The 23383-nt window shown below is 43.0% G+C and overlaps 1 protein-coding gene and 1 pseudogene across 4 annotated transcripts in view; one reads left to right on the top strand and one right to left on the bottom strand.

Annotated features, from left to right (window-relative positions):
- Positions 1-318: 318 nt before the first annotated feature.
- LOC111540630 lies at positions 319-1313 on the bottom strand (annotated as a pseudogene).
- A 5394-nt stretch (positions 1314-6707) lies between these two features.
- Positions 6708-23383, top strand: part of MIGA1 (mitoguardin 1) — a 100630-nt gene continuing 83954 nt past the window's right edge. For 2 of the 4 annotated variants that reach the window (XM_023209039.1, XM_023209021.1), the window contains exons 1-2: positions 6708-6808; positions 10313-10426. In XM_023209039.1, the coding sequence (XP_023064807.1) occupies positions 10328-10426 (99 nt within the window). In that variant the 5' untranslated portion in view covers positions 6708-6808; positions 10313-10327. Of the gene's footprint in view, positions 6809-10312; positions 10427-23383 lie in introns of those variants that run through there. The other 2 variants (XM_023209029.1, XM_026454725.1) reach the window with 2 other exon arrangements.

Genomic DNA, 23383 nt, shown 5'->3' with positions numbered 1-23383 from the left:
GGGGTGGCTTTTAGGAGGGCAAAGGACTTCCTTGCATCTCACGATATTTGGAATGACTATTAACAATGCATCTCATGATATTTGGAATGACTATTAAAAAAAAGAACAATGTACAATCAAAGTCCTCAGCCACATTGTAAAACTTTGGGGGATGCTCGCTCCAACCAACTGCTCTCACCTTCACTGTTCCAGTTTTGAAATCCTGAATCAAGCCACCCCCCGCCCCCCATAAAACAAAGCCATGCCAATCTCTTCTTGTTTTCTGTGCAAGTTAGGTTTTGTCAAGAAAGGGTGTAACGCAACTAAGTAAAATTCCGCCTAGAAGCATTTGTGGTGGACAATGGAGGGGCCGGAGGGGCTGGACAAATTGTATTCCTGCTTGCTGATCCACATCTGCTGGAAGGTGGGCAGTGAGGCCAAGATGGAGGCACTCGTCCACATGGAGTAATTTGCACTCGGGAGGAGCAATGATCTTGATCTCCATCGTGCTGGGCAACAGGGTGGTGATCTCCTGCATCCTGTCAGGGATGCCAGGGAACATGGTGGTGCCACCAGACAGCACTGTGTTGGTGTAGAGGTCTTTGAGGATGTCCACGTCACACTTCATGATGAAGTTGAAGGTAGTTTTGTGGATGCCACAGGATTCCATGCCTAGGAAGGAAGACTGGAAGAGCACCTTAGGGCAGTGGAACCGCTCCTTGCCAATGGTGATGACTTGGCTGTTGGGCAGCTTGTAGCTCTTCTCCAGGAAGGAGCTGGAGGCCGCTCTGGCCATCTCCTGATCCAAGTCCAGGGTGACATAGCACAGCTTCTCTTTGATGCCACGCACGATTTCCCACTTGGCAGTGCTGGTAAACCTGTAGTGGTGCTCCATGAGGGTTTTCATGAGGTAATCAGTCAGGTCCCGGTTGGCCAGGTCCAGAAACAGGGTGGCCTGGAGGAGGGCCTACCCCTCGTAGATGGGCACAGTGTGGGTGACTCCCTCATTGGAGTCCATCACGATGTGGCCAGAGGCGTACAGGGACAGCATGGCCTGGATGGTCATGTATATGGCTGGGGTGTTGAAGGTCTCAAACATGATCTGGGTCATCTTCTCGTGATTGGCCTTGGAGTTCAGGGGGACCTCGGTCAGCACTATAGGTGCTCCTTGGAGCCACACACAGCTCGTTGTAGAAGTTGTGGTGCCAGATCTTCTCCATGTCATCTCAGTTGGTGACGATGCTGTGCTCGATGAGATACTTCAGGGTCAGGATAACTCTCTTGCTCTGGACCTCGTCACCCTCGAAGGAGTCCTTTTGACCCATGCGCACCATCACACAGATGTGGACGGGCAGTGGGGCTCTGTGCTCGTGGGGTGGACGTGGTCTTGGTGGTTTGTTCGACGTTCTTAACCTTTTTTTTTTTTTTTATGGACCTCTTGGCTTTCTGGTAGAATCTGGGACCCCCTTTTCAAAGTAATGCTTCTATGTGCATAAAACAAACAAATACATGGGATTACAAAGCAAACCAACTATATTGAAATAAAGTTGCCTCTTTGGGTCCTATGGAGGTCCAAGTACTGAAGTTAAAAATTTCCTTAAGAGCCGGGTGTGGTGGCTCACACCTGTAATCCTAGCACTTTGGGAGGCCAAGGCAGGCGGATTGCCTGAGTTCAGGAGTTCGAGAACAGCCTGGGTAACACAGTGAAACCCCGTCTCTACTAAAATACAAAAAATTAGCTGGGCATGGCAGTGTGTGCCTGTAGTCCCAGCTACTCGGGAGGCTGAGGCAGGAGAATTGCTTGAACTGAACCTGGGAGGCAGAGGTTGCAGTGAGCCAAGATTGCACCACTGCACTCCACCCTGGGTGACAGAACAAGGCTCCGTCTCCAAAAAAAAAAAAAAAAAAAAAAAAAAAAATTTCCATAAGATTCTTAGTTCTTTATAAGCATTACTATATTTGTTTTTCTTTTTCTTTTTATTTTTTGAGACAGAGTCTTGCTCTGTCACCTAGGCTGGAGTGCAGCGGTGTGATCTCGGTTCACTGCAACTTCTGCCTCCTGGATTCAAGCAATTCTCCTACCTTAGCCTCCCAAGTAGCTGGGATTACAGGCACGCACCACAGCATTTGGCTAATTTTGTATTTTTAGTAGAGATGGGGTTTCACCATGTTGACCAGACTGGTCTTGAGCTCCTAACCTCAAATGATCTGCCCATCTCAGCCTCCAGGTGTGAGCCACAGTGCCAGGCCTATATTTGTCTTTCTAACACATCAGGAGGAAATTGAGACATAAAAAGGGTAAGTACCTTGCCTAAGACCACTGTGACATAAAAAATATACATTTGGGCCAGGCACGGTGTCTCACACCTATAATCCCACCATTTTGGGAGGCTGAGGTGGGAGGATCCCTTGAGCCCAGAAGTTTGAGACCAGGGCCCTGGCAACATAGGGAGACATTGTTTCTACTAAAATTTAAAAAATTAACTGGGCATGGTGGCAAGTGCCTGTAGTCCCGGCTTCTCAGAAGACTGAAGCAGGAAGATCACTTGAGCCCAGGTGTTCTGGGCTGCAGTGAGCTATGATTGCACCACTGCAGTGCAGCCTGGGCAATAGAGTGAGATCCTGTATCAAAACAAAACAAAACAAAACAAAAAACAAGCAAACGAAAGAGAGAAAGAAAGGAAGGAAGGAAGGAAGGGAGGAAGGAAGGAAGGCAGGAAGGAAGGGAGAAAGGAAGGAAGGAAGGGAGAAAGGAAGGAAGGAAGGAGAAAGAAAGAAAGAGTATGTATTTGGTCTCTGTCGCCAGTTCCTGATACAGAGCTCCTAAATCTCGTGGAATTTCCTGGTTGATAGGAGTGTCTTTTTTTCTGATATTCTTGTTGGGCTCCTGGATAGCTTTAGGATAGAGGCTGGTCACCAGCAAATTCAAGCTATGATTAGAAGCTTAAAAATTTTGGCCCCATACCCAGCCCATCCTCTTTGGAGGAGAGAGGAGTTGAAGATTGAGTTAATAATCAATTATGGTTACATTGTCAGAGGGTTCCAACCAGAGTGACTCCATTTTGAGTGAGGGCTAGGAAAATGAGGTTGGGACTTGCTGGGCTACATTTCCAGAAAGTTAGGCATTTCCAGCTTCTAAACATTTACAGTTAAGGGAACAGATTGATAATGTTTACTAAACAGATCCAGACTTGGGAGTGTCCTGATGTCCCTGATACCTTGAGAGCAAAAGCATTCCTAATTTTGCTTTAAAGATAATATTAATTTTTGCAAAATATAATAATTAAGAAAAGTAATCCTTTATCACAAACCCTTGTAGCAGAGCACATCTCCCCATGATCTGTTTTTAATCCTCGATAAATGAATATTGTACCTAGAGTGGATGCGTTCCTCTTCTTCCTTTCGGGAACGCCCTACTCAGTCTATACAGTAGGTATACATTCACTGCTTTACTGTCTTAAATTTACTTTTGCTTTGGACTGTGGACTTGCTCTGAATTATTTCTTGCATGAAATCCAAGCACCCTCTCTTGGGGTCTGGATTGGGACCCCTTTCTGGTAACAACATTATGAAGCCTCCATAGAAATCCCTGAAGTATGGGGTTCTAAGAGCTTCTGAGTTGATGAACACATCCATATCCCAAAATGGGATTCCATGTGGACAGAAGTTCCTGCACTCAGGATCCTTCCAGATCTTGTTTTATGTACCTCTTCATCTGGTTGTTCATCTGTATCCTTTGTAATATCTTCTGTTATAAATCAATAAACTGGTTTGGGATGGGAGGAGAAGGTTGTGGGAATCCCTGATTTATAGCTGGTTGGTCAGAAGTACAAGTGACAAACTGGGATTTGCAATTGGCATCTGAAGTGGGGGCAGTCTTGTAGGACTGAGCCCTTAAGGGTTTGGTGCATAGTATTGAATTGAATTTAACTGTACAACACCCAGTTGGTAGATACTAAATTAAGGAGTGGAGTTTATAATAAGACATAATTGTAGACTTCTTCGGTGGGGAAAAGCCTCTGCACATTTGGTGTCAGAAGTGTCGAAAGTACAGAAAAATAGCTTTGTGTTTCTTTTCCTTTAACAATGCCTCTAGTAAGTGATCTAGAAAGGATTCAAACTCAGGCAGTTTAACTTCACAGTTTTGTTTTGATATTATGCAGATAGGATCCCCTAAATTCATTAATGGTTGCTGTAGCATGTATTGCAGTACTCTTACAGAAGAAATAACTGGTCATACTCCATGAACTCCATTCTCTGGGTCACTGAGCATTACGTGATGGCTTGGTTATCTGGGGGAGGTACGGGCCTTCAGAATTAATCTAGGCTCCAATTTTTTTCCTTGTCCCCAATATCAGAAGACATTGAATCCCCTGTCCTTCTGGTTTAAATCACTACTTGTTTGGTTTTCTTTTACTTGTAGCTAATATGTTAACTAATGTATCCAATAATAGCTAAAATTGAGTGCAGTACTCCGCCAAACCAGAAGAAGGGAGGCTTAGAGCAAATTGCATTTGGTTTATAAACATAAATTAAATGTGATATTTCTTTCTGTTTTATATATTTTATTTTATTATTATTTTGTAGAAATGGGGGTCTTGGTATTGCCCAGGCTAATCTCGAACTTCTTACCTCAAGGGATCCTCCCTCATCGGCCCCTGAAATTGTTGGCATTACAGATGCGAGCCACCTCACTTGGCCTAAATGTGACATATCTTATTCTCATGCTAAAGAATAAAATCTGTACCCACCATGTAATAATATTTCTCTCATAATGTTTATCGTGGAATTAAGGAGATAATGTGGTCTCAGGAAAATTGTGTTGAGTGGTAGTCATCATCAGTACTGCTCTTCCCATTAGGCTGAATGTTTGGAAGTTGTGGGAAATGGGAAAGAGGAGGAAATTGGGAAAATAAATGAAAATAGCCTTACAAATTACAGGTTTTTCAAATCTCAAGAGCTCCATTTACCTTATAAGTGCAAAATATTTTCACATAAAACCCAGTCTGTGGGCCGGGCGCGGTGGCTCACGCCTGTAATCCCAGCACTTTGGGAGGCTGAGGTGGGCGGATCACAAGGTCAGAAGATCGAGACCACGGTGAAACCCCGTCTCTACTAAAAATACAAAAAATTAGCCGGGCGAGGTGGGGGGCGCCTGTAGTCCCAGCTACTCGGGAGGCTGAGGCAGGAGAATGGCGGGAACCCGGGAGGCGGAGCTTGCAGTGAGCCGAGATTGCGCCACTGCACTCCAGCCTAGGCGACAGAGCGAGACTCCGTCTCAAAAAAAAAAAAAAAAAAAAAAAAAACCCAGTCTGTGGATAGTTATTATTAATCTAATAATATAATAAGTTGGTACTACTATTCTATTTTCCATTTGATTAAATGGGAATTTTGAAAACAGAATTATTTTGGCTTTTTACCACAAAAAAGCTCAGTAACTAGAATTCTTAAATCTGCAGTTTTTTTTGTTGTTGTTTTTGTTTTTGCTTTGTTTTGAGACAGAGTCTTGCTCTAGTCCCCCAGGCTGGAGTGCAGTAGCACTCTCTGGGCTCATGCAACCTCAGCCTCCCGGGTTCAAGCGATTTTCCTGCCTCAGCCTCCTGAGTAGCTGGGATTACAGGTGGGTGCCTGGCTAATTTTTGTACTTTTAGTAGAGATGGGGTTTCCTCATGTTGGCCAGGCTGGTCTCGATCTCCTGACCTCGTGATCCGCCCGCCTCAGCCTCCCAAAGTGCTGGGATTACAGGCGTGACCTACTGCGCCCGGCCTTCAATTTTATTTTTTGAGACAGTCTCGTTCGGTCCCCGGGCTGGAGTGCAGTGGCGCGATCTCGGCTTACTGCAAGCTCCACCTCCCGGGTTCACGCCCTTCTCCTGCCTCAGCCTCCCCAGTAGCTGGGACTACAGGCGCCCGCCACCACGCCTGGCTAATTTTGTTTTTGTATTTTTAGTAGAGAGGGGGTTTCACCATGTTAGCCAGGATGGTCTCGATCTCCTGATCTCATGATCCACCCGCCTCAGCCTCCCAAAGTGCTGGGTTTACCGGCTTGAGTCACCGAGCCCCGCCTAAATCTGCAGTTCTGATGGAATGTTTTGACTGAAGACTGAACGTAGAAACAGTACCTTGGGTTTTGTTGTTGTTACTTTTTCCTAACCCGGCCCCCTATTAGTTTACTGTGTATTAGACAGAACCTGAGAGCGGTGACTACTCTGCCAATAAATTGCTACATTCAATATTCTTCGGTTGCCTAATTCAGTGGGAAACAGAGAAAAAAGGTAAAGAGGACATGAAATCAAAATTAAATGCATCTTCTATACAGGATTAGAATGCCTCTTAACACTCATTCATTTGAGGGCTGAGGGCCTGTGGCAGAAGTTCTTAATCTTAGATCCATGGATTGTTTTCAGGCTTTTGAAACTGTGTAATTTTTTTTTCCTTTAATGTAATGAGCATGTGTATACGAATTTTTTTTTCCAGGGGAAAGGCTCCATAGTTTTCACCAGACTGACAACTGTTTTAAATCCCCCGACAGGTTACAAACTACAATACTAGTTTTTGACCGGTTTGTGAAAGGATGCGATTCTTCAAATCTAGTTTTTACATCCTTCTGACGAGGCAGGAGCCTCTACCCGAAACAAAAATGGCGGGAGCTGCTTCACACGTAGCCCCTCACGCAGAAAGCCCAGAAGGCCCCCTCCACTTTCTCTCCACCTTCCCACTCGTGACCCCGGAAGGACTCCGCTTTGCCTCCGTGTGGCTGCTGCTCGGCCCCAGGCTGCAGCTGGGAAGCAGGCGTGGGCAGGCCGGTTGTACCTGGCCTGGAGCTCCAGGTACTGGGCCAGGGGCGGGGTGGGGTGGACGGACAGGCGGGTGGGAGAAAGCGGAGAGTTGGGCGGCCACGTAGTTGGGGCAGAGGCCTCGGGGCACGGGTGGCGCGGACTCCATCGCCGGCGTTAGCTCTCTGAGTGCCAGGTGGAGCGGCGGAAAACCAGAGGGTCTACGGCCGTGCCACCCTGAACACCCCCGACCTCGTCTCATCTCAGAAGCTAAGCAGGGTCGGGCCTGGTTAGTACTTGCATAAGAAAGCAGGAGGGTCCCCACGCCAGAGGGAGGCCTGCAAAGGACGCGCGGAATTGAGATGGCTCGCTATCGGTCTGAGCCCGAGGAAGGGTCTGGACGGCCGAGCTTGAGGTACCCCTTTTCTGGTCCTCTTGGTAAAGAAAAAGGAAGACAGCAGAGGAGAGCTCCGCGAGGGGCTGCTGTGGGGTCGGGAGAGAGCGCGCTGGCGATGGGGCAGTTGGTGAGGTCTCAGGTTCGGCTTGGATGCGGGTGGTTTTGAGCAGGGAGTGGCTTTTGGTTGTGAAAGATTATGCTGCTTTACAGGTGCTTTCAGAGAAAAATTTAGACGGGAGTATTGTGGTGTCTCTTCCTTCTGTAAAGTTGTTAAATATCTGTTTTCCGGAGGAAAGACTCAGCTTGTTTTTGCACAGGACTTTGAGACTTTTATTATTGTTGTTTTATTGTTGTTGTTATTGCAGCTAAACATTTTTCTCTGTTCAAAGTGTCTTCTCAGAGTTAGGTTATATAGATTTGTGCTTCACGTCAATTTTCTTTTTGGTATTTCAGACTTTCCTTCCTGTTGTATTATAAAGTCAAAGTTGTAGGATAGAATTTTAAGATGTGTAAGAAACAAATTGTTTATGACACTTATTTTTAATTACTCAGTAGTTGGAATGTAGAGGAACAAGTAATATCACATAGGACAATATTTTTGGTTATGTTTTATAGATTCCTTCTATAACTTTGAATAATCATGAAACTACCTTCATGTTTATTTTTATTATACTTCTGGAAGCAACTGAAATGACTAGTTTTTTTTTTTTTTTTTTTTTTTAGTTTTTCAATGAATAATGATTAGGTTTGGAATCAACTTCCTCAGTAATTTTAAATGAAAAATAATGAGGTAGTTATAATGCAAAAATAGAGGTTTGTTGTAATCTTTTTTTTTTTTTTTTTTTTTTTTGAGACGCTGTCTTGCTCTGTCACCCAGGCTGGAGTGCAATGGTGCAATCTCTGCTTATTGCAATCTCCGCCCTCAGGGTTCTAGCAATTCTCCTACCTCAGCCTACCGAGTAGCTGGGATTACAGGCGCGGCACCATGCCTGGCTAATTTTTTTGTATTTGTGGTTGAGACGGGGTTTCAATATATTGGCCAGGCTGGTCTCGAACTCCTTGACCTCAACTGATGCGCCTCGGCCTCCGGAAATGCTGGGATTACAGGCGTGAGCCACTACGCTCGGTCTAGGTTTGTCATAATCTTTTAAGAATATCTCTGCAACCAGTTAAAGTGTTTGCTTTATTTTCTTTCTATTCTGCTTAAAAATTTGGAATGCTCTATTATGGGGAAAATTACTTTGGATGAATTACTCAATATATTTTTTTTAATGCAGTAGCATAGATTGCTTAATGATCTAATTAGTAAAAATGTTTCTCAAAATAAAATGTATTAATATTTAGGGAGGGGGAAGAATAAATGAGCTTCCCCCAACTTTTTACTGTAGTAATATTAAAAAAAGTGATACATGTAGGCAGGTTTTTAAAAATCAAGTATTACACACAGACTTATAAGGAAAAGCAGTCATTCTTTGCCCGGCTTCTCTATACCCTTGTTTTATTCTCCAGAGGACCATTTTTCACTTTCTTAGCTGTTCATGGTTTCCTCTGTACTTTTTAATCATATGTCTCTATCACAAGGTGTTGACTGAAATAAATGTATGTCAATTAAACTATACTGAGTCTAAAAGTTGTACTTAGAACACTGGTAGGGGGAATTAAATTTATACTGCTGTATCTCTAGTAAGGATTAAGGGACGCATCAGTAGTAGTAACCCACCCTAAGAGGTATCGCTGTGTTTGATTTTAAAGGAAGCCACTACTTAATCAGTGGTTTTGACCCTTGTCTGAAAACAGGTGGGTATTAATGGAAGGGGATAGTCTATTGGAGTATAGAAAAAGAGAACATAGAGATATATGCAGAAATGAAGGGCCTAAAAAAGTATAGCAAGTAATTTTTTTTTTTTTTTTTTTGGTGTAGACAAGGTTTCACCATGTTTCCCAGGCTGGTCTTGAACTCCTGGGCTCATGAGCTCAAGCAATCCACCCACCTTGGCCTCCCAAATCACTCCCAAAGTAGCTCAGGCATGAGCCACTCACTGTGCTCCCCAGCAAATAAACTTTTGTAGAGAGATTGTTGGTAATTTTTATATTCTGTTATGTAATATACAACACTACCCAAATAAAATAAATAATGAATTTGGTAGACATCAACATTGTGGTTATTAGAGAAGCGCATTCTCTTGTGCATTGGAGATAGTGCGTAGGTGTTTTCTTGGCCTGAATGGAATATTCCTCAGGACTCTTGATTTTTGCACTCATCAGGCAACATTTTTGACTTATTAGTTCAGCTTCCTATAGTCTTTTATTTCAGGGATGATATGTTTTGATAGAATATGTAAGTATTCTGGTCACTAGATAGTGTATTTCTTTATTATAAATAGATAAACTTGTAAACTGGTTTATATATCAATACCGTGTAAATTTGTTTAGTGTGTGTTCAACTGGGTACAGTGATAATAAAATTATTTCTGGCTCTGAAACCCAGACCCTGAACCACTGCATTAATGACTTATCTTTGTGCAACAACTGCTTCTCTGTACTCATCTGACTTTTCTTTTTTTGTTCAAGAGGAATAATATGCACTAAAACTATACCAAAATCATATAGCATGCATGTGGCATTTCTCTGAAGATCTTTAAAATGAGACAATAGGAGAATAAATGCGTGAGTTCTGATGTTCAGTCAGTGAATTCGGAGGTTCACAGAACCCCAGGATTCTGTTACGGATTCCATTCAGCAACCTGCCTGCCACCCACTCTCACCCCCGCAGTTATACGAAGGAAACCAAATGAATGGGAAGCAGTATATTTTCAGTTACTCTCTAAAATATGTTAAATTTTTATGTAACCAGAAAAGAGAGAATCTAGAACTTGCAGTTTGCTAAGGAAAATTTGCTACCTGGACTCAAAGTTTAAATCTAGCTTTTTTATTTTTTAACTTATTATTATTTTTTACACTGTCTCCTACAGGAAGGATAGCTTATTTTTTCTTTTACGTGTTTGGTGATTAATAAATATAATTTTACCTCAAGTGTAATGTCATCAATAATTGACTGCAAAAATAAGCTGATAGAATTAAAATTTCAGTTTGTACCTTTCATTGGTAAAGTAACCAGAAATCTTTGTGGCTAATATGTTTTTATGTTTCATTTAATGAAGATTAGAAGAGGAGCCATGTCAGAAGAAACAGTAAGTGAATCACAGTTTTCCTTGAAGACAGCTGCCCTAAGAGTGTTTGATCTTCCTCTGACTTGGTACTATTCTCTCTCCCAGGTAAATAAAAGAAGCAAACATGAAGTTGAATATTAAGCTTATTGCTCAGAGCGTATTTTGTTTATATTATTTCAGTTTTATTTGAGGTTTCTATATAGTACAGTCAAAATATTTATTACAGTAATTATTTTACAGTATGAATTTACAGTATAAATTTATTAAAACCTATTTGGTTATTTCATGGGTTTTTTTTTTTTTTGGTTATCGTAACTCTTAAAAAGGGGTTACATTACTTAAAAATTTTTTTCTGTCTTAAACAAACTTACATAGTCCATTATTATTACTTTTAGTGAATTATGTTATTCCAGTAGGCTTGTTCTCACTATTAACAATTCTTTTAATTTTATTGTGGTAAGGTACAAATAACATAAAATTGACCATTTTGATCATTTTTAAGTGTATAGTTCATTAGCCTTAAGTACATTCACATTGTTGTACAAACAATATCCAGAATTCTTTTCATCTTGCAAACTCAGACTCTACAACTGTTTATCAGCATCTTACTATACCTCCTTCCCGTCATTCCCTACCACCATTCTATTTTCTATCTGTATGAATTTGACTGGGTAACTCACAAGTAGAATCCTACAGAATCTTCTTGTGACTAGCTTATTTTACTTAGCATAACGTCCTCAAGGTTCATCCATGTTGCAGCATATGTCAGCATTTCCTTTCTTTTTAAGGTAGAATAATATTTCATTGTGTGGATATACCACATTTTGCTTATGTGTGTGTTTGTTGATGGACATTGGATTGCTTCCATGTTTTTGCTATTGTGAATAATGCTGCTATAAAGATGGATATACAAATATCTCTTTGAGATCCTGCTTTTAATTCTTTTGAGTGAAGTGAAATTGCTGGATCATACAGTAATTAATTCTACTTTTAATTACATTTTTTTTCTTTTTTTTTTTGAGGCAGGGTCTTGCTTTGGAGTACAGTGGCAAGATCATAGCTCACTGCAGTCTCAAAACTCCTGGGGTCAAGCAGTCCTTCCACCTCAGCCTCTCAAGTAGCTGTGACTTCAGGCATGTGCCACCATCTCTCCACCAATTTTTTAATTTTTTGAAGAGGCAGAGTTCAGCATGTTGACCAGGCTGGTCTTGAACTCCTGGCCTCAAATCATCCTCCCACTTTGACCTCTTAAAGTACTGGGATTATAGGTGTGAGCTGGCTCGCCCAGCCCTATTTTTAATTTTTTGAGGACCTGCCATACTGTTTTTCACAGTGGCTGTACCACTTTACGTTTCTACCAGTAGTGCACAGTTTTTCCACATCCTCATCAATACTTGTTATTTTCTGTTTCATTGATAGTAGCCATCCTAATGGGTATGAGGTTATATTAGTCCATTTTCATGCTGCTAATAAAGACATACCTGAGACAATTTACAAAAGAAAGAGGTTTATTGAACTCACAGTTCCACATGGCTGGAGAGGTCCCACAATCATGGTGGAAGGTGAAAGTCACATCTCACATGGCAGCAAACAAGAGCTTGTGCAGAAAAACTCCTATTTTTTTTCTTTTATTTATTAAAAACTCCCATTTTTAAAACTGTCAGATATTGTGACCCTTACTCATTGTCATGAGAACAGCGAGGGAAGGACTTGTCCCCATGATTCAATTACCTCCCACTGGGTCCCTCCCACAACACGTGGGAATTCAAGATGAGATTTGGGTGGGGACACAACCAAACCATATCATTCTGCTCCTGGCCCCTCCCAAATCTCATGTCCTCACATTTCAGAAGCGATCATCCCTTCCCAACAGTCCCTCAAAGTCTTGACTCATTTCAGCATTAACTCAAAAATCCACAGTCCAAAGTCTCATCTGAGACAAGGCAAGTCCCTTCCACCTATGAGCCTGTAAAATCAAAAGCAGATTAGTTACTTCCTAATTTGGGGGTATGGGCATTGGATAAATATGGCCATTCTGAATGGGAGAAATTGGCCAAAACAGAGGAACTACAGGCCCCATGCAAGTTCGAAATCCAGCAGGGCAGTCAAATACATATATATGTATTTGAGATGGAGTTTGGCTCTTGTTGCCCAGGTTGGAGTGCAATGACATGATCTGGGCTCACCGCAACCTCCACCTCACAGGTTCAAGGGATTCTCCTGCCTCAGCCTCCTGAGTAGCTGGGATTACAGGCATGTGCCACCACGCCTGGCTGGTTTTGTATTTTTAGTAGAGATGGGGTTTCTCCATATTGGTCAGTCTGGTCTCGAACTCCCAAGCTCAGGTGATCCACCCGCCTCAGCCTCCCAAAGTGCTGGGATTACAGGCATGAGCTACCACGCCCGGCCAGGACAGTCAAATACTAAAGCTCCAAAATGATCTCTTTTGACTCCATGTCTCACATTCAGGTCATGCTGATGCAAGAGGTGGGTTCCCATGGTCGTGGGCAGCTCTGCCCTTGTGGCTTTGCAGGGTACAGCCTCCCTCCCGGCTGCTTTCATGGGCTGACATTGAATGTCTGTGGCTTTTCCAGGTGCACGGTGCAAGCTGTTGGTGGATCTGTCATTCTGGGGTCTGGAGGACGGTGGCCCTCTTCTCACAGCTCCACTAGGCAGTACCCCAGTAGGGACTCTGTGTGGGGGTTCCGACCCCATGTTTCCCTTCTGTACTGCCCTAGCAGAGGTTCTCCATGAGGGCCCACCCCTGCAGCAAACTTCTGCCTGGGCGTTTCCATACGTCTTCTGAAATCTAGGTGGGGGTTCCCAAACTCCAATTCTTGATTTCTGTGCACTGGCAGCCTCAAAACCACGTGGAAGCAGTTAAGGCTTGCGGCTTGCACCCTCTGAAGCCACAGCCCAAGCTCTATGTTGGCCCCTTTCAACCATGGCTAGAGTGGCTGGGATGCAGGGCACCAAGTCCCTCGGCTACACACAGCACAGGGACACTGGGCCTCGACCCTGAAACCACTTTTTCCTCCTAGGCCTCCTGGCTGGTGATGGGAGGGGCTGCTGTGAAGACCTCTGGCATGCCCTGGAGACATTTTCCCCATTATCTTGGGGATTAACATTTGACTTCCTGTTACTTATGCAAATTTCTGTGACCTGCTTGAGTTTCTCAGAAAATGGAATTTTCTTTTCTATTGCATTGTCAGGCTGCAAATTTTCCAAACTTTTGTGCTCTGCGTCCCTTATAAAACTGAATGTCTTTAACAGCACCCAAGTCACCTCTTGAATGCTTTGTTGCTTAGAAATTTCTTCTGCTAGATACCCTAAATCATCTCTCTCAAGTTCAAAGTTTCACAAATCTCTAGGGCATGGGCAAAATGCCGCCAGTCTCTGTGCTAAAATATGGTAAGAGTCGCCTTTGCTCCAGTTCCCAATGAGTTCCTCATCTTCATCTGAGACCACCTCAGCCTCACCTAATTATTCATATCACTATAATCATTTTGGGCAAAGCCATTCAACAAGACTCTAGGAAGTTCCAAACTTTCCCACATTTTCCTGTCTTCTTCTGAGGCCTCCAAACTGTTTGAACCTCTGCCTGTTAATCCAGTTCCAAAGTCACTTCCACATTTTTGGCTATCTTTTCAGCAGCACCCCACTCTACTGGTACCAGTTTACTGTATTAGTCCATTTTCATGCTGCCAATAAAGACATACCTGAGACTGGGCAATTTACAAAAGAAAGATGTTTATTGGACTTACAGTTCCATGTGGCTGGGGAGGCCTCACAGTCATGGTGGAAGGTGAGAGGCACGTCTCACATGGCAGCCTCAAGAGAGAATGAGAGCCAAATGAAATGGGTTTCCCCTTATCAAACCATCAGATCTTGTGAGACTTATGCACTGTCATGAGAACAGCAAGGGAAAGACTTGTCCCCGTGATTCAGTTACCTCCCACTGGGTCCCTCTTACAACACATGGGAATTCAAGATGAGATTTGGGTGGGGACACAGCCAAACCATATCAAAGGTAGTATATCCTTCTGGTTTTGATTTGTATTTACCTGATGATGATGAGCATCTTTTCATGTGCTTATTGGCCATTTGTATATATCCTTTGGAGAAATGTGTATTTTAGTCCTTTGCCCATTTTTTTTTTTTTTTTTGAGACAGAATCTCACTCTGTTGCACAGGCTGGAATGTAGTGGTGCAATCTCACTGCTCATTGCAGCCTCCACCTCCTGGGTTCAAGCAATTCTCCCTGCCTCAGCCTCCAGAGTAGCTGAGATTACAGGCGCCCACCACCATGCCTGGCTAACTTTTGTATTTTTAATAGAGTCAGGGTTTTGCCATGCTGGCCAGGCTGGTCTGGAACTCCTGACCTCAGGTGATCTACCCGCCTCTGCCTCCCAAAGTGTTGGGATTACAGGTGTGAGCCACTTGTGCCTGGCCCCTTTGCCCATTTTTGAAATTTTTGTTCTTGTTAAGTTTTAGTTCTCTGTATAGTCGGGATATTAATTCCTTATTAGTTATATGATTTCCAAATATTTCTCGAATTCTGTGAATTACTTTTTTTTTTTCTTTGAGATGGAGTCTCACTCTGTCACCCAAACTGCAGTAGTGGTACAGTCTCGGCTCACTGCAACCTCTGCTTCCTGGATTCAAGCAATTCTCCTGCCTCAGCCTCCCAAGTAGCTGGTATTACAGGTGCCCGCCACCATGCCTGGCTAATTTTTGTGTGTATATATATTTTTTTAGAAAGAGTCTCGCTTCGTCACCCAGGCTAGAGTGCAATGGTGTGATCTCAGCTCACTGCAACCTCTGCCTGCTGGGTTCAAGCAGTTCTCCTGCCTCAGCTTCCCAAGTAGCTGGGATTACAGGCGTATGCCAGCACGCCTGGCTAATTTTTGTATTTTTAGTAGAGACAGGGTTTCACCATGTTGGCCAGGCTGGTCTTGAACTCCTGACCTCAAGTGAGCCTCTTGCCTTGGCCTCCCAAAGTGCTGGGATTACAAGCGTGAGCCACCACACAAGCGTGAGCCACCACACCTGGCCTAATTTTCGTATTTTTAGTAGAGATGGGGTTTCACTATGTTGGCTAGGCTAGTCTTGAACTCCTGACCTTAAGTGATCTGCCTGCCTCGGCCTCCCAAAGTGCTGGGATTATAGGTGTGAGCCACCATGCCTGGCCCTGTGAATTACTTTTTTATTCTGTTGATAGTGTCTTTTGATGCGCAAAATTTTAAAATTTTCAATTAGTCTAGTTTGTCTATCTTTTTTTGTTGCCTGTGTCTTTGTTGTCATATTTAAGAGGTCATTGCCAAATCCAATGTTGTGAAGCTTCTTAGGATTTTAGGACTTATATTTAGGTCTTCAGTCCATTTTGAGTTAATTTTTGTATGTGTTATTAGGTACAGGTGCAGTTTTCCCCATACCATTTGTTGAAAAAACTGTCCATTTCCTACTGAATGATCTTGCACCCTTGTCGAAAATCATTTGATGATATATGTGAGGGTTTATTTCCGTGCCTTTGATGCCAGTACCATACTGTTTTGATTACTGTAGCTTTATAGTAAGTTTTGAAATTAGGAAGTGTGAGTCCTCCAGCTTTTTTCTTCTTTTTCAAGTTTGTTTTGGCTATTCTAAGTCCCTTGAGATTCCATATGACGTTTAGGATGGGTTTTTCTATTTCTACCAAAAAATCATTGGGATTTTGATAGAGATTGCATTAAATCTGTAGATTGCTTTCAGTGGTATTGACCTCTTAACAATGTTAAGTCTTCTAATCCATGAACATGGGATGTGTTACTGTTTGTTCATGTTTTCTTTAATTTCTTTCAGTAATATATATATGTATTTTTAAATCGTAGAAGTCTTTCACATATTTGGTTAATTCCTATGTATTGTATTCTTTTTGATAATAATCTAAATGGAATTGGGAGGAGGGGTTGCTTTTGTTTGTTTGTTTGTTTTTAAGACAAGATCTTGCTTTGTTGCCCGGGCTGAAATGCAGTGGTACAGTCATGACTCACTGCAGCTGAAACCTCCCAGGCTCAGGTGATCCTTCCACCTTAGCCTCCCGAGTAGCTCGTACTACAGGTGTGTGTCACCATGCCTAGCTAAATTTTTAAATTTTTTGTAGAGACAGGGTTTTACCATGTTGCCCAGGCTGGTCTCAAACTCCTGGATTCAAGTGATCCTCCCGCGTTGGCCTCCCAAAGTGCTAGGATAACTGGTGTGAGCCACTGTGCTTGACTTTCTCTCTCTCTCTCTTTTTTAACCAGATTTTAAAATAACAAGATGGTTCTGTAGTATCCTTCACAGCCCATCAATGAAAGTTTTTATTTTTTATTTTTTTAAATTTTTTTTTGAGACGGAGTCTCGCTCTGTCACCCAGGCTGGAGTGCAGTGGCGCGATCTCGGCTCACTGCAAGCTCCACCTCCCGGGTTTACGCCATTCTCCTGCCTCAGCCTCCCGAGTAGCTGGGACTACAGGTGCCGCCACCACGCCCGGCTAGTTTTTTTTGTATTTTCGTAGAGACGGGGTTTCACTGTTAGCCAGGATGGTCTCGATCTCCTGACCTCGTGATCCACCCGTCTTGGCTTCCCAAAGTGTTGGGATTACCAGCGTGAGCCACCGCGCCCGGCCAATGAAAGTTTTTAAAAAATCATTTTGACCTCATGGATTTAATTGTATTTGATGTTTTAAACCATTGCATGTATTTATTCTTATTTATGCCCAAATGATCTCATATTTGGCCAGTGAGAGTCTATTCAAGTTGGTTCCTGAGTGTTCTTGATAAAACCCTGGCAATCCTTGCTATCGAGTGTAAAATGGCACAGGCTCATCTTGTACTTTTCCTGCTCTATACCTGGAATCAACCACTTCTTCAAGGACCCCTTTAGTGTAAAATGATAAAGACACCAAACTAGGTACCATGAGTCAATTCAGATTACACTGAGTAGTTGTGAGAAGGAAAACAATCCAATTATAAAACTCTCCCAAAAGTTCTTTGCTTTGAATTATTCTGGATTAGAAACTAGGTTGGTACAGCCTATTTTTTAAAATTTTATTTTGAAATAATTATAGATTCACAGGAAGTTGCAAAAATTATACAGCGAGGCCCAGTGTACCTTTTATCACATTTCCTCCAGTGGTTACATTTTATATGACTCTAGTACAATATCACAATCAAGAAATTGACAGTGATAATGTATATATATAATTCTATGCCATTTTACCATATGCATAGATTTATGTAACCACAGCCTCTGTCAAGATCCAGAACTCTTCTATACCATAAATATTTACCTCTTGCATCCTTTTTATGATCATACTCACACCTTTTTTTTTTTTTTTTTTTGAGACCGAGTCTTGCTCTATCACCCAGGCTGGAGTGCAGTGGTACGATCTCAGCTCACTGCGAACTCTGCCTCCCAGGTTCACATCTTTCTCCTGCCTCAGTGTCCTGAGTAGCAGGACTACAGGCGCCTGCCACCACACCGGCTAATTTTTTGTTTTTTTAGTAGAGATGGGGTTTCACCGTGTTAGCCAGGATGGTCTTGATCTCCTGACCTGGTGATCCACCCGCCTTGGCCTCCCAAAGTGCTGGGATTACAGGTGTGAGCCACTGCGCCCAGCCCACACCTTTGTTTTTTTCTGGCACCATTCCTTTTTTTTGAGACGGAGTTTTGCTCCTGTTGCCCAGGCAGGAGTGCAATGGTATGATCTTGGCTCACTTGCAACCTCCACCTACCAGAGCGATTCTCCTGCCTCAGCCTCTTGAGTAGCTGAGTTACAGGTGCCCGCCACCACGCCCAGCTAATCTTTTGTATTTTTGGTAGAGATAGGGTTTCACCATGTTGGCCAGGCTGGTCCCAAACTCCTGACCTCAAGTCATCCACCTGCCTCAACCTCCCAAAGTGCTGGGATTACAGGTGTGAGCCACTGTGCCCGGCCCCAGCACCATTCCTAATCCCTGGTGAACCCTAAACTGTTTTCCATCTATAGTTTTTTTTTACTTTTTTTTCCATCTATGATTTTGTCATTTCAAGACTGCTATATCAGGCTGGGAACAATGGCTTATCCCTGTAATCCTAGCACTTTGGGGGATCGCTTGAGACCAGCCTGTAGTGAGAGACCCTCTCACTGCAGAAATAAAAATAAATATAAGCTGGGCATGGTGGTAGGTGCCTATAGTCCTAGCTGAGGAGGCTGAGAAGAGAGGATCACTTGAGCCCAGAATTTCAAGGATATATTGAGCTCTGATTGCATTATTGTACTCTAGCCTGGGCAACAGAGCAAGACCCTCTTAAAAAAAAAAAGCTATATAAATGGAATCATACAGGCTGTTACCTTTTGAAATTGGCCTTTTTCAACTCAGCATAATGCCCTTGAGATCCAGCAAAGCTGTTGAATGTATTAACAGTTTGTTCCTTTTTATTTTGTACTCCATGGTATGTATGGGTGTACCACAATTTGTTAACCATTCACTTATTGAGGGTCATTTAATATTACAAAATAAACCTGCTTTGAACATTTGTTTGTAGGTGTTTGTGTGGACGTGTTTTCATTTTTCTGGGATAAATGCTTAGAAGTAGATATTTAAGGTTTTTTTTTTTTTTTTTTTTTTTTTGAGACAGAGTCTTGCTCTGTCACCCAGACTGGAGTGCAGTGGTGCAATCTCGGCTCACTGCAACCTCAGTCTCCTGGGTTCAAGTGATTCTTGTGCCTCAGCCTCCCGATTTTCTGGGATTACAGGTGCACACCACCATGCCTGGCTAATTTTTGTATTTTTAGTAGAGAGGGTTTCACCGTGTTGGCCAGGCTGGTCTTGAACTCCTGACCTCAAGTGATCCACCCTCCTCAGCCTCCCAAAGTTTTGGGATTACAGGCATGAGCCACTGTGCCCGGCCTAATACTTAGTTTTTAAAGAAATTATCCCTGTAATCCCAGCACTTTGGGGGATCGCTTGAGACCAGGAGTTTGAGACCAGCCTGGGCAATATAGTGAGACCCTGTCACTACAGAAATAAAAATAAATATAAGCTGGGCATGGTGGTAGGTGCCTATAGTCCTAGCTGAGGAGGCTGAGAAGAGAGGATCACTGAGAAGAGAGGATCTTTTTTGAGAAAAGATCCCCTCTGTCACCCAGGCTGGAATGCAGTGGCAAAATTAATTATTGGCAAATTAATTATTGGCAAAATTAATCATTTTACATTACTACCATCAAAGTATGAGAAATCCAGTTTTCCCATATTCTCAGCAGCATTTGGTATTGTCATTTCAAAATAATTCTTTTAGATGGTCTAATATAACCATCTAATTCTTTTAGATGGTCTAATACAACAAAAGTCTGGCTGCTCACTGCTTGAGGACCAAAACATGAGAAGGAAAGAGTGGTGAAAGGAAAGCAACTTTATGGAAATGCTAGCAGTTGGGAAAGGCTAGGCTTATGTCTCCAAAAGGCCATTTCAAGTGTTAGGCTGAGGGAAGGGGTTTAAAAAGATGAGACTTGATAGGGGAAATGTGGGAGTAACACAAGATGGAGGTTCCCATGTGTTGTTCCAAGGACTATCTCGAATTATTGTCTGCCTGGAGTGCAGGCTGGTGCCATTTTATTTACTGCTGAGTTATAGATTATCAGTTTTGAGGTAATCTCCCTGTAGAGAAGAATTCATTCCACAGCTGGGCCTTTTTGCCTGGATTGTTGTAGCCCCTGGAATTTCTTAACAAGCATGCAGTTAGATAAGTGTGCATGGTGCAAGGGAGTGTCTGGTGGGAAAGAGGGGAGCAGAGTTTCAGAGAACATTTCAAGGCCGTATTTTAAGACTAAGGACACAAAGTGTCTAGTTTGTTTCAAGGTTCCATCTTAAGACTAGAGAAAAAGGAGGAAAAAAGTTTTAAAATGCATTTCTAAGCTGAAATACTCAGTTACACTAATAGTTTTGTACTGGTATCTCACTGTGGTCTTAATTTGCATTTCCCAATTGGCTAATGATGTTGAACATCTTGTGTTTGTGTGTGTTTGCCGTCTCTGTATCATCTTCAATGAAATGAAATGTCTCTTCATGTCCTTTGCCTGTTTTCTAAATTGGATTGTTTGTGGTTTTTTGTTTGTTTGTTTGTTTTTTTGGCGATGGAGTCTCGCCCTTGTAGCCCAGGCTGGAGTGCAGTGGCGTGATCTTGGCTCACTGCAGCCTCTGCCTCCTGGATTCAAGTGATTCTCCTGCCTCAGCCTCCCGAATAGCTGGCACATGCCTGTCATGTGCCACCACGCCTGGCTAATTTTTTTGTATTTTTAGTAGAGACGGGGTTTTACTGTGTTGGCCAGGCTGGTCTTGAACTCCTGACCTTAGGTGATCTGCCTGCCTCGGCCTCCTAAAGTGCTGGGATTACAGGCATGCGCCACGGCACCTGGCCTGTTTTTTTTTTTTTTTTTTTTTTTTTTAAGACAGGGTCTCTCTCTGTTGCCCAGGCTGGAGTGCAGTGGTATTATATCGGCTCATTGTAGCCTCAATCTTCTGGGCAGTTCTCTCACTTTAGTCTCCTCGTTAGCTGTGACCACAGGCATGCACCACCATGCCTGGCTAATTTTTATATTTTTTGTAGAGACGGGGTCTCACCATGTTGCCCAGGTTGGTCTGGAACTCCTGAGCTCAAGCAATCTGTCTGCCTTGGCCTCCCAAAGTGCTGGGATTATAGGCATGGGCCATGGTGCCCAGCCTGTTTGCTTTTTTTACTGTTGAATCCTGAGAGGTTTTTTTGTTCATTTGTTTTTTTGCTTGTTTTTTTTTTTTTTTTTTTTTTTTTTTTTGAGAAAAGATCCCCTCTGTCACCCAGGCTGGAATGCAGTGGCACAATCTTGGCTCACTGCAACCTCTGCCTCCTGGGATCAAGTGATTCTCATGCCTCAGCCTCCTGAGTAGCTGGGACTACAGGCATGCGCCACCATGTCCAGCTAATTTTTTTTTTTTCGTATTTTTTAATAGAGATGGGGTTTCACCACGTTGCCCAGGTTGGTCTACCTGACTTCAAGTGATCTGCCTAACTCAGCCTCCCAAAGTGCTAGGATTACAGGAGTGAGCCACTGTGCCTGGCTTCTTTGTTAAAATTTTATCTTGATTTTGTTTTTGTTTTTTTTTTTGAGACGGAGTCTCGCTCTGTCGCCCATGCTGGAGTGCAGTGGCACGATCTCAGCTCACTGCAACCTCTACCTCCTGGGTTCAAGCGATTCTCGTGCCTCAGCCTCCCAAGTGGTTGAGATTACAGGTGTGCGCCACCTCACCCGGCTAATTTTTTTATTATTTTTTGTAGAGATGGGGTTTCACCATGTTGGCCAGGCTGGTCTGGAACTCCTGACCTCAAGTGATACACTTGCCTCAGCCTCCCAAAGTGTTGGGATTACAGGCATGAGCCACTGTGCCTGGCTTTAAACTTTTATTTTGAAAGAATTTTATTTACCAAAGAGTTGCAAAGATTGTACATAGAGTTCTTATATATGCTTTGTATTAACATCTTTATATTAATGTCTGTTATAACTCTAATACAACCATCAAAACTAAGATTAACATAGTAATCTTAATTTTGTAAGTGATCTTTACTATAGACTTTATTTAGGTTTTATTAGTTTTTTTCCACCTTACGTCCTTCAGGATCTTATCTAGGTTCCCACATTGCATTTAGTTGTCAAGTTTCCTTAGTCTTCTCCAATCTATGACAGTTCTTTCAGTTTTCCTTGGTTTATATGACCTGCTGCTTTTGAAATATATAGGTTAGGTATTTTGCAGAATGTCCCTCAGTTGAGTTTGTCTAATGTTTTCTCAGGGTTAGATTCAGATTATGCATTTTTGGCAAGATGTCACAATATCAGGCAATATCAGGGGATACATGATGATGTCTGTGTGCCTTATTACTGGTGATAGTAGCTTTGATCACTGGTCAGGCATGGTGTCTCATTCCTATAATCCCAGCACTTTGGGATGACAAGGTGGAAGGATTACTTGAACACGGTAATGCATGTCTGTAGTCCCACCTACTCTGGAGGCTAACGTGGGAAGATCGCTTGAGCCATGGAGTTTAAGGCTTTAGTGAGCTGTGATCGCACACTGCATGCTAGGCTGGGCAACCAAGCGAGACCTTGTCTTTTGAAAAAAGGCACACACACACACTCCTTGATCATTTAGTTAAGGATGTGTCTGCCACACTTTTCCACTTTTTCTCCATGGTAAATAAGAAGTTTGGAGGTAGATACTTTGACACTGTAGGATATTTTGATTCTCCTTAAATTTTTGCCCACTAACTTTAGTACTTATTTCGATGCTGCCTTCAGGTTTTTTTTTTTTGGATGGAATCTTGCTCTGTCCCCCAGGCTGTAGCGTGATCTCAGCTCACTGCAACCTCCACCTCCCAGGTTCAAGCAATTCTCCTGTCTCAGCTTCCTGAGTAGCTGGGACTACAGGCGCATGCCACCACACCCAGCTGATTTTTGTATTTTTTGTAAAGATGGGGTTTCACCATACTGGTCAGGCTGGTCTTGAATGGCTGACCTCAGGTGGTCCACCTGCCTTGGCCTCCCAAAGTGCTGGGATTTACAAGTGTGAGCCACTGCGCCCAGCCAGCAGTTGTTACTGAAGTGTTTATTGGTGATTTCCTATTTCCTTCATTACTTCTACATTTATTAGTTAGAATATTTCTTTTCTTTTCTTTTTTTCTTACTTACTTATTTTTTTTGAGATAGTTTCTTTCTCTGTTGCCCAGGCAGGAATGCAGTGGCACAATCATGTCTTACTGCAGTCTCAAACCCCTCGGCTCAAGTGATCCCCCTACCTCAGCCTCCCAAGTAGCTGTGACTATAGGCACCCACTGCCATACCCTGCCAATTTTTGTATTTTTGTTAGAAATGGAACTTCACCATGTTGCCCAGGCTGGTCTCAAACTCCGGCTCAAGTGATCTCTCCACCTTGGCCTCCCAGAGGTGTGAGCCACCATGCCAGGCCTGGTATATTTCTTCCTTCCTTCCTTCCTTCCTTCCTTCCTTCCTTCCTTCCTTCCTTCCTTCCT

Source organism: Piliocolobus tephrosceles, chromosome 1, assembly GCF_002776525.5.
Source record: "Piliocolobus tephrosceles isolate RC106 chromosome 1, ASM277652v3, whole genome shotgun sequence".
NCBI lineage: Eukaryota > Metazoa > Chordata > Mammalia > Primates > Cercopithecidae > Piliocolobus > Piliocolobus tephrosceles.
The sequence above is the reverse complement of the archived record's forward strand: the minus strand, read 5'-3'. Positions and strand labels throughout refer to the sequence as shown.